Source organism: Orycteropus afer, unplaced genomic scaffold (assembly GCF_000298275.1).
Source record: "Orycteropus afer afer isolate SDZICR_OR568_19922 unplaced genomic scaffold, OryAfe1.0 scaffold00041, whole genome shotgun sequence".
Lineage (NCBI taxonomy): Eukaryota > Metazoa > Chordata > Mammalia > Tubulidentata > Orycteropodidae > Orycteropus > Orycteropus afer.
This window is the reverse complement of record NW_006921628.1, coordinates 7,005,356-7,017,153: the sequence shown is the minus strand read 5'-3', so window position 1 is coordinate 7,017,153 and position 11,798 is coordinate 7,005,356. Positions and strand designations below refer to the sequence as shown.

Here is an 11,798-nt window from a genome sequence, read left to right as displayed (position 1 = left end):
CAGACTAGCAAACTTGGTCCCTTTTTTCTAAAATGATTTTGAGTTTTGTTCCACATTGTTCTCCCTCTCTATCCAGGATCTCCTACATAGATCCCCTCCAAGTGGTTGACAGTGGTTAGCTGGGCACCATCTAGTTCTTCTAGTCTCACATTGGATGGTGGTGATATATCTTTTTAAGATTTCTTAAGCAATACAATGAAAACAATTTTTACCTAACAAGACTCTTTCTTCTCTTAGGAGCTAATGCTCTTGGTCAGGCCTCTGATTCTTCTTCCATCTTACTTGAAGCTGCTAGTGGAGGAAATCCAGACTCAGTGTCTCTCCTGCTTGAGTATGGAGCTGATGCCAACATCCCTAAGAATTCAGGCCACCTGCCCATTCATGTGGCAGCTGATAGAGGCCACTTATTGTAAGTTCACCTATGTTACTGTAACCAATAGAAATAGTAATAGCTACTTTTAAAAGAGCAACTCCTATGAAACAGCGATAGCTACTATTTTTGAGCAGCTCCTATAAACTTTATGTTCTTCACCTTTGATCCTACCAGCCCCATACCCATTTTAATGATAAGGAAATTTGACCAGCTAGAAAGCAGTGAAGCCAGAAATCCTCTGCAGCCACAGAAGAGACCTAAAGCCGTTGCTTTATGAGGTCCTTAGGCAACGTGGAGAGCCTCAGGTCTCAACTGAAAAAAAAAAAAAACTAGCTACACTCAACTAGCTGGGCTAATTCTGAATTTTATAACCCAAACAGTAGTTCCATTCAGACGTAGTTTCAAAGTTTTTGCATGTAGCAATTGTACCTTTTTGTTGGAGATTCTACATGAAACTACTTCATACTAATACCATCCAGTGCTAGTATAAAACAATCATAAACAGGTTAATGCTGCATCCTAACAAAAATTATTTTGAAATGTGCTTTGAATTCTTTCTCAGAGCTCTGAAGATTTTGGTTCCTGTTACGGATTCTGCTGCCATTAAGCAAAGTGGGATTAGTCCACTTCACTGTGCAGCAGCAGGGGCACACCATCAATGCCTGGAACTTCTCATCCAGGCTGGATTTGATGTGAATTCCATGCTAGATCAGATAATAAGTAAACACTATGACGATCAAAGGAAATCACCTTTGTATTTTGCTGTATCAAATGGTGACCTCTCTTCAGTTAAGCTACTTCTGAATGCTGGTGCTCTACCTAATCAAGACCCAGTTAACTGCCTCCAGATAGCCCTGCGGATGGGCAACTATGAACTGATAAATCTGCTGCTTCGACATGGGGCCAATGTTAATTACTTCTGCCGAGTCAACCCTTTACATTTCCCATCAGCACTGCAATACACCCTGAAAGATGAAGTCATGCTCAGGATGCTGTTGAATTATGGGTATGATGCTGAGCGATGTTTTGATTGTCCTCATGGAGACAAAGTTCAACCTAGACATGTTTTTGAAGGCTGGACACCAGCAGTTATCAAAGATACTATGGTAAGTTCACACTTTGGGTTGTATGTCCTTATGCAGTCAGTATCAGTGACCCTGGAACTATAGCAGTAAGACTCCACCCACACGCTCCAGAAACTCATGGTTGGGTCCTATATGATAAAGTGTTACATAATAAAGTAATTCAAATATGATAAGCAATAAAGAGAGATTTTAAAAACACAAAAACAGTTCAGAGGAGAAAGGGATTTAACTCTACATGGAGACATCAGGGAGTTTCGTAAATGAAGAAACACCTGAGCCAAGATTTTGAAGAATGAAGTCTTATGTACCAGTTACGTTTTTCTCTGTACTTCTAACCTTTTGCATATCTCTTTCAGCTTTCCTCAAAGAGACCCTTCCCTATCTACCTTAGCACAAGTAGTTCCCTTCCCTCAGTTATTATCATGCTGTTCATCTTTACAGCATTATCACTACCTGAAGTTAAACTTTTTCTTATTTTGTATTTCTCCAAGTACATACATGTAAGCTTTTGGTTATCACTTCTTCAGCTTACATATTTGTGCTAGCACACAGTAGATGCTCTATGAATACCTGAATTTATGAGTATCAAAATTTGAAAATAGGTATGAAGTGGTGAATTGGGGAAAGTACTTGGAATCATTTCTGAAAATTGAAAGGCAAAAATATTGTTGCTATTTTAATAATGCATGATTTATTATTTTTAGGTTAGAGTAATACATGACTTACTTTCCACAATACTAACTTGGCATTTAGGCATATATCATCCTGTATTATTTCCTAGCTTTTAATACATTATTACTTAACTTCTCATGTAGTATTCTAAAAGAATGTAAACTACTTAAAGGCAGAAACATTTATCTCATGTATGGGTGAGATTAGGTGTAATTCTGAGTGATAGAAACCCAAAATAAGAGTGGTTTTAACAAAAAGAGACCAGGTTTGCTGGTCTGAAAGAGCCCAATGGAACCACTGAGACCATGACCCTAGCTGCCCTTCAGGTCTGGAATTGAACCCATACCTGTGGCTTCCAGCCCAACAAAAGAGAGGCAGATGAGCTGACATTTACATTAGGTAGATACACTCCTTGGAGAGATCAATCATGGGAGAATAGAAGGGCTGTGTATGCACAGGGAGACAGCTCAGGGGGCAGGAGTGCATGGAGGGAAGAGGTAACTATGGGGAGGAAGTGGGAAGGGAGCTGGTGCATTGTGGTAAATTGTAGTTAATGTCATGAGACAAAGTGTATGTGAATTGCTGTATGGAAAGTGAATTTGCATTGTAAACTTTCACCCAAATGACAATTTAAAAAAAAAAAAACGTTGACAAAGGGCTGAAAAAAAAAATGGTTTTAACAAGATGGTTCATTCCCCTCTCACATAGAAGTCGGGAGGTAAATAGCCTTCTACTTGGATGGCTTTGTGATTCCCAGGAGGGACTCAAATCTACACTCTAGTCAGTAGGAAGGAGGGTGGGAGCAAACTGCATGCACTTTGCTTTTCTTTAACCACATCCTGTGTGCCAGCAGCATCAGCAGGGCTGGTGTCACGCCCCGTCCCATGGACTGTGTGTCATACAGAATCCTTAGTAATGTTTATTATCAACTTTAATCATAGAATAATATGTGCTGTAGTTATAAATTGCTTAAATGTAATATTCCTTAGATTATATGAATACTAACAAAATTGTCTTGTAAAGCCTTTCCATAAAAAACTAAAAACACACTGCTATTGATTCGACTCATAACAACCCCGTTTCCATAGCAGTATCTCTACAGAAGTAGATTGTCCGGTCTTCCTTCCGAGCAGTGGCTGGTGGGTCTGAACCACCAGCCTTCTCGTTGGCAGTCAAATGCCTTAGGCACTATGCCACATTATTAGTTAAAACATTATTAGTATTAGTTATTAGTAACTGAGTGGAAGCCTTTTCTATTTTTCTCCTTTTCCTTTACTTCCTACTTCATTCTCAAAAATTATTGATACAGTTTCACTAATACTAATATGGTAGCTAAAACACTAGAATATTTGACAAAATCAGCAACTATAAATATACCAGCAGCAACAGATACAACCACATGCAGATGAAACCATGTGCTTATGAAGCATCATTGTAATTGGGTAATGACAGCTCTGAGCCCATTAGAAGGTTCAAAAAGTAAATTAGCATAGAGTTTTAGCCTTGGAGGTATACTGATATATGTCAATTAGGCTTTTTGTTTTGTTATTGTAACTAACTACAGGGATACTTTTATAAAAGATAATTTTTTGCTGAATACTGCACAAAATTTTTATAAACAGTCATTTTGGTGTCACCTTGACAATGTCAACTAGTGCAGTCCCAACCCTCCTAGTGATGCTACTGCTGTGAGCTGCTCATACTTCCACTTACATCTCCTTGGCCATAACTGACTCACATGGCCACACCTAGATGCAAGTAATACTGGGTATGTAATCTACTCCAGACAACCCTGTGTACAACCAAAGGAGCTAACAGACATCATGCAACAGTCTCTGTCACACCTTCATTACTTCTTACATAGTTCTGAAGAACACAGTATCTATCTTTATAAATTTTAGACCTAAGAGAGAGATTTTATTCTTTGCCTCGGTTTAAAAATGAGAAGCCTGAGACCTTGGTTCTTGTGTTTATTCTGGCAAACTATAGATACTTAATCACAGTTCTGATTCTCTTCCCCAGTTCTGTGAAGTAATAACTTTGTCTTGGCTGCAACATCTTTCCGGAAAGGTTGTTCGTGTGATGCTTGATTATGTCGATCAAGTTCGGATCTGTTCAAAGTTGAAAGCTGTGCTCCAAAAACAGGGGCTCTGGTCAGAAATCAACCTTATATTAAGTAAGTATCTTTCTTTCTTGGAGAAGATGCTTACCAGAAATACTACTTGTATTCTTTAAAAAAAAAAAAAAAAATTGTGATTTGGGTGAAAATTTAGAGAGCAAATAAATGCATTTTCAATATAGCAGTTTGTACACATTTTGTTTCATGACATTGACTGCAATTCCCCACAATGTAACAGCTCTCTTCCCACTTCTTCCCTGTAGTTACCTCTTCCCTGTGTCCTCCTTTCCTATGCGTTCCTGGATCTGCCCTTCCCCCCCTACACACACACACACACACACACACACAGAGCCATCTCTCTGTGCAAACACTGCCCTTCTGTTCTCCCATGATCAATTGCTCTAGGGAGTTTATCTACCTGATGTAAATGTTCACCTGCTATGCCAGTCTGTCACAGGAGTGTGTTCAGTTCAAGACCTGAAGAGTAACTAGTGGCCATAGCCTCGGGGGTCTCACCAGGCTCTATCAGACCAGCAAATCTGATCTTTTTTTGTTTGTTTTCAATGGTTTTGAGTTTTGTTGTACATTGTTCTACTCTATCCAGGATCTCCTGCACTGATCCCTTTCCAAGTGGTAGCCAGGCACCATCTAGTTCTTCTGGTGTCATGGTCATACAGGCTGAGGCTCGCATGGTTTACTAGTCTCTTAGACTAATTGTTTCCATGCATCTTTGGTTTTCTTTCTTCTTCTTTGCTCGGGACAAGGAGAGAGACCCATTGTTGCATCTAGATGGCCGCTTGCAAGCTTTTAAAGACTCTAGTCATTACTCACCAAAGTAGAACGTAGAACAATGTTTTTTTATAGTATCTTATGCCAGTTGAGCTTGATGGCCCCTGTGACCAAGGTCCTGAGCCTTGGACTCACAGGTCCAACTATTCGCTCCCTCAGGATGGCTGCCTATGGCCAAGCAGCTAACATAACTTTGCCCATGTTAGCTCTATTATGTATTTGGACATTGTTACAGCACATACAAATACGTATGTAGAAATATCGTCTGACAACCTTATATATGGTCATGGGTATATTCCCTTTTGCCTAGACATATCTGATCATTCAGCCTCTCTACCCATCTATTTACCCATAGATTAATGTTTGTTATCATTGCTGGCAATGCAATACTGTGTATGTAAAAGGGTTAATCTTTGTTGTCTGTACCTCTTGTGCACCTCTGTGTATCTTCCTTTTCCTCAGTGCCACTCACTTTGGATACATTGCCCTGCCCTTCAACCAAATCAATACTTGTCTCTACCTGTCTAGCAGTGTTTCCTCCTTCTTGTATTTTCATTTGTTTCGATGAAAGCTTTTCTCTTCTGGTCAATAGCTTAACCAAAAGGAACCAAGAAAAATGCTAATCCTAACTAGAAAATGTTACTGTTTATAATAACAATTTGTACTTATCATTTCCCAATAGATAAAATATGTTAGGTCACCACTTATTATACAGGTAGGTTGTACTTTTCTCCTAATCCACCTAAACCATGACTATGAAGGGCTACTATAGATACAGGAATTAAAAGCTATGAGTGGCAACCAAAAGTAATGAGAAAAAGCTAAGACCTAAGCCTGTTGTTATTGTTGTTATGTGCCGTCAAGTCGGACCCGACTCATAGCAATCCCTCCTTAGGTTTCCGAGGCAGTTATCACTACAGAAGTAGATTGCCCAACCTTCCATCCGAGGAGTGGCTGGTGAGTTTGAACCACCAACCTTCTGGTTATTCTGGTTAGCAGTCAAATGCCTTGGGCACTACGCTACCAGAGCTCCCCCTAAGCCTGTAGCGGTATTAAAACATATCCTTCTCCAAAACGAATTCTTTCATGTTAGCATATAAATTAAGAAATTATTTCATCTAATTTCCCCCTGAAAGGTGATCTTCAGCTTTTAGACTACAATAAGGAGCTCTGGTAGCATAGTGCCTAAGGCACCTGACTGCTAACCAGAAGGCTGGCGGTTCAAACCCAGCAGCCACTCCTCAGAAGGAAGGTTGGGCAGTCTACTTCCGTAGTGATACTGCCTCAGGAAACCCAAGGAGGGGTCGCTATGAGTCGGGGCCAACTCGATGGCATATAACAACAAACAACAAGGGTCAGAGAGGGAGTTTAAAACATGATTTAAGGTCTCATACACCAGAACTACAATAATGCCATTCACTGGACTCTTGACTTGGTGATGAAACCGTATCTACAAGAAGGGTTTAAGAACTGAAACGTATCCCTGTGGACGTTCCCATTTAGTCACAACAAATGAAAAAGTCTTGGCGGCCTAAGTATAAAATATATTTGCTAAATGAACCCTAAGATCACTCAAAAATAAAGCAATTCTTTTTCTATTTGTGTAATGTGCCTGTTTCTTTCATTTTAGCAAACCCTCGCTCCCTAAAACATTTGTGCCGCCTGAAGATCCGGAAATGTATGGGACGTTTACACTTACGCTGCCCTGTCTTCATGTCATTTCTTCCGTTACCCAATCGTCTAAAAGCGTATGTCCTCTACAAAGAATATGACCTTTATGAACAAGGAATTTTCACAGGAACCTGGTAATCAAACTATTCTAGAGAAAAAGGTATAAACCTGCAACTGTATTTCTTGAAATTCGTCTTGTTTTACCCAACAACTAAAATCTCAGTGCAATATATAGATTCTTTGAAAAGTCGCTCTAAACACAGCCTCTCAATATACAGACGAAATTCTGAAGGCTTAAAAAAATAAAGCCCAAATTGTAAAAATTTAAATTAACTGGAATAAGTCAGTCTAATTATGTATTGATCTTATACTAAGTAGATGGAATGGGTATATATTCACCCCAGTATATTACCCAGAAGTTAAATGATTTTCTGCAAAAGTCCAGATGCCATTTTAGTGTCTGATACTGTTTTCTTCCAGGTCAAATACTGAGATGGGGATAATTCAGTTCATTGAAATAGGTCCTTCATTTGAACTTTCATCATTAACAGACACATGTCTCTTCTTTCCACAGTACCCTGGCTATGAGTTCCATTTATTGGTTAACCTGGGTACTGAAATGGAAATTGAAAGTGTTTTCAAGTGGATGTTATCTTAAGGTTTTCATGAACAACAATGACACTAACACAGAACTGGACCTATAGGAGGGGCCCACTGACAGAAGCGAGGCTGTAAATCCTTACAGAAGCAGACTACCTCATCTTTCTCCCAGGGAGAGGCTGGTGGGTTCAAACTATGGACCTTTTGGTTAGCAGCTGATGCTTTAACTACTGCATCACTAAAGCTCTTCTTGTAATGGGTAATATGTAATTACAGTGTCATAACAGATTAAGAAAAAAGTCTAGTTCTTTCACAAACATCATTTGAAATTACTTGGGGAAATAAAATTCATTGTATATACTGAATAGCTCATACAAAAAAAGACTGTACAAAAATCATGGATTTTATTATATATTAAAAAATCTTCTACCAGCATATTTCCAGAAGCCTTGTCAGCAAATACCTATTTTAACAAAATGAGAAAATAAGGCCTCCTCCGCACATATAATGTACCACCATTATAGAAAGAGATAAGTTCTTCAAATCCAAGCCTAGAGGGAAATGCTGCATGATTTTTAATTGTGTGCTGCATGGTTAACAGTATTTATTAGGGAAATAAGAATGAACCAATTCATTTACATTACAAATCACAGAATAGACAAAGCAGTTTTGCATATTAGTCATAACTTAGTCCTCAGTTCTCATTCTGACTTAAGTAAATTACATAAGTACAGCCACAAGAAAATGGTTAAAAACTATACTTCCAGTTTCAAATCTTTATGTATTATTATTAATTGATGTAGAATAAAATCTTGTGAAAGAAGAGTAAGGTAAATTTGCTAAAAATAAATGAAGGGTGTGTTACAATGGGTTTGCCTGAATATCTGAAATACAGTTTGAATGCTAGGAGGTTTTTGTCAAATCCAACATTATTAGTTCATTTTATTAATTCAGGCAGCAAGTTCTTAGCTTAGACTTTGTCAGCATTTGTTTTAAGATTCAAATTTTAAATATTCATGGTTCCTAGATGTAACTACAAATTTAACACAAAGGCTGTTACCACATAAAAGAATATGTTGCATAGGATTTTATTCACATCATACTGTTTTTTCCTCAAACATGTAAATAACAAAAAAAAAAAAAAAGAAAAAAAAAATTTAAACCCTTAGATTGTGGAGCCTGAGAATTCTTAAAATTAAAGTAACCATTGCAGACATTGGCAAAAACTAGACTGGCTTTGAGGACTCTTTTCAAGGTAACAGTTCCAATCCCTTGTTAGCAATTTTTTTTTTTTTTTTTTTTTACAGTTTTATGAGAGAGAAGAGTAAGTGGTTTCCTACTTACTGACTCTATTACTATAGTTACAAAAGTCTGTTCATATAGGTAACAGAGTGCATAATAGAGTTAGGCAGACATAATTTCTTTTAAAGAATAGTTTGTTAACATCAAAAATCATTAAATATAAATTTAAACCTGAGAAAGATAATCCCAAAACTTAGTCCCATCATTACCAAAGCATCTCAAAGCTGGGAAGGATTTCAGAGGAAGATAATAGATCAAGATCAGCTTTATTATTGGGAAGCCTTCTTTAAGCAAAAGAGAGCTTATTAAAGTTGATGCTTTAATATCTGTATTAATAAAATAGTGCAGCAACTGTTAAATCTATAACATGACTTCTATTTGGCATTGAAATTCATGTGGGTCTGACCTTTGGACATGGGTCTGTTACTGTGGAAATTCCTACGAAAAACACGACTTGAAAGAACTACAGCCTGTCCAGCATCCCTAAGTCACCTAGTACCTTTAACTCTAGCCTACACTTTGACCCACACTGCTACAAAGGGCAGCACACGTGGCTACCAGGCGAAGCAGCAGCCTAGTTAAACTGCTTCCTAATGCTGACCTTCCTTGTAGGGCAGCAGATTTCATCTGAACTAAGTGAGGGAACAACTTACACTATAAATAAGACTTTATGAAACACAAAGTTTACTAACTCTCAAAAAAAAAAGGTCTTAAAAGCAGGACCTGACATGACCAATCAAGTGCTGACCACAGAATAAACTTTAACAAAAGGAATGATACACAAACTATTGTTAAAGCATTCCCTTTAGTAAGCACAAAACAAACTTTTCAAAAAGTACTCCATAAATTTCCATTTTTAACTGTAAGTTTTGGTGACATAAGGCTTCAAAGAAAAATAATCAGTATTTCCATTTGGCACACGGGTAAAAGAATATCATGATCCTATATATATCTATCATCCATCCCATTCCTGCAGAAACAGTATACACACATACACAGTGTGCAACAGCCAAGCTATATTGTGAAAACTAAAACAGAAGCCATTTCTAATTCAGAACTAAGAAAAAGCTGTATATCAAAGAACTTTCCCCTTGTGAAATTAGTCTTACTAGCTAAATTCTTGAAAACATGTAAGTTCATCTAAAATATTTTACTCAATATATGTAACTTGTCTATATATACTTTTCATGTGTAATACATGAACACAGCTTCTATCAGCAATGTTAAAAATCTGATAAAAGGAATCAAGTTCCAACATAAAAGATAAGCAATAGAGAAATGTCACTTTAACCTTGGCACCAGGCTAAAATCCTTCCTTGGTCAACTCTCCTATACTATGCCAGGCATTCAATTTCTTTTCAGCCTTTCACAGAATTAAACATTTTATTCATCTGAAGAGTAGAAGTAGTTATGATAATTAGTGCAAATTATTCCATTCTCATACATTAACTATTTGTCTTTGTGGATATAAAGTAGTGATTTATCAAAATATGGGATTATGAAAATATTGAGGGTTTATCAGTCTAGAATTTAAAAGATCACATTTTCTAAACTCTGGGAATTACTTTAAGCAGGAAACATAATTGTTACAGAACTTCTTTTGAAAGCTGCTTGATTTATCAATAAAAACTATTTCATGCAATGCAGAAAATACAATGTACCATCTTGTAATAATATTTTTATATCTAAATCCTATTGTAAGACTTACTTGAACAACAAAAAAAAATGTCTTTTAATAAATTTCAAATCTTACTTTAACCATTACTGCTCTGCAGCAATACTTCAAGGTCCAACCTGAGAACAAAGAACATGGTAAGAAAATGCCCAGGGCTGTATCCATCTTGAACTGAAGACACTTAAGCATCTTTCCCACTGGTGTCAACGTGTAATACATCAGAAAAATTTGAGCAATCCAAGAAAGTGCCCTGAAGTTAAACAACCTGCCATGATTTGAAACCTTAAGTCTATATTCTCTGTTCTAATTATTTTATAAGTTCCATTGCACATTTACTATAGTTATAATATTTGCAAACATGTAAAACACTCTATATGAAGGGTTTTGAACCTGTTCAGTCCAAAGCTTCCTCACTGCCTGCAAAATGTTACTAATGCAACAGAGGGAGCAAACCACAAATATCTGAAGCCAAAGAACACATGATTTCTTACGGTCAGACCAATTACAAAACAAGCTTAAAAGTTCACAATTTGAAGGATAAAAGTCTTGAGCAAGTGTAATTGCTCAGCAATCTACTTTAGGGAAATGAGCAGGTTTCTTTTAGACATGTAGAATTTGATGTTACTGCACAGTACGTAATTTTTATGGGAAAAGAAACCTAAATCAAAAGTTCAATTACTTTAAAAGATGAAACTAAAACAAACAAGCAAATATAAAGCTCAGTCTTTCCTTGATATTTCAACATAGTTGTTACCTTGTGCCATTTCACCACAGAAATTGTCAATAAATTCAAGGGGAGAGGGGTATGCGTATTTAACCAAAAAGCAAGGGTAAGTTTATGCTTCTGACTCTCTCTTCTTTCCTTCTTCACCCAAATCACTTTCTTCTGACTGGCTACTGCTCAGGACAACAAACTGCCCCTCAATACTGGCTTGGTTTGGTCTACTGGAAGCAGCTATTAACCGACTTTGTTCTTCTAAATCCTAGTAGAACAGTGGAGGGGAGAGAGAGAGGAAAAAAAAAAAAAAAAAGCTAAGTTTATTGTTGGTAGTCAAACAGAAAACTGTGCAGTTAAAATACTTATCTGAGAGTCACTTCAATCTTTTCTGTCATAAATCTATATGCCTAATTCCCGCAACTTGCTGAAAAAAGGCTATATCCAACCAAAGGAACACCAATGTGGATTCTGGCACTGTTCTAGAAACACTATAAAAGCCAATATCAAACTAAAATCTCAGTTGTTTTCCTCTATTCCATTTCCATAACCAACGACCAAGTTCATATACTACTGATCACCCCAACCCCTCTTGCTAAATCCATTGTCACCTTTCCTTAGCCTAGACTTTTTTTTTTTCCCCCCATGCTTCTGAAATGTACTTATTTTTTTTTTTATTTTGATTTGGGTGAAGATTTACAGAGAAAATTCACTTTCCATACAGCAGTTCACATATACTTTGTCTCATGTCATTGACCACAGTTTACCACAACGCAACAGCTCCCCTCCCACTTCCT

General features: G+C 37.2%; 2 protein-coding genes across 2 annotated transcripts in view; one reads left to right on the top strand and one right to left on the bottom strand.

The window, feature by feature from the left end:
• ASB14 (ankyrin repeat and SOCS box containing 14) overlaps positions 1-6,847 on the top strand; it is a 14,376-nt gene extending 7,529 nt beyond the window's left edge. The window contains exons 2-5 of the mRNA XM_007937263.2: positions 238-409; positions 936-1,479; positions 4,153-4,306; positions 6,669-6,847. Coding sequence (XP_007935454.2) covers positions 238-409; positions 936-1,479; positions 4,153-4,306; positions 6,669-6,847 — 1,049 coding nt within the window. The remainder of the gene's footprint in view (positions 1-237; positions 410-935; positions 1,480-4,152; positions 4,307-6,668) is intronic.
• Positions 6,848-11,122: 4,275 nt separating this feature from the next.
• Positions 11,123-11,798, bottom strand: part of APPL1 (adaptor protein, phosphotyrosine interacting with PH domain and leucine zipper 1) — a 48,270-nt gene continuing 47,594 nt past the window's right edge. The window contains exon 22 of the mRNA XM_007937262.2: positions 11,123-11,269. Within this exon, the coding sequence (XP_007935453.1) occupies positions 11,123-11,269 (147 nt within the window). The remainder of the gene's footprint in view (positions 11,270-11,798) is intronic.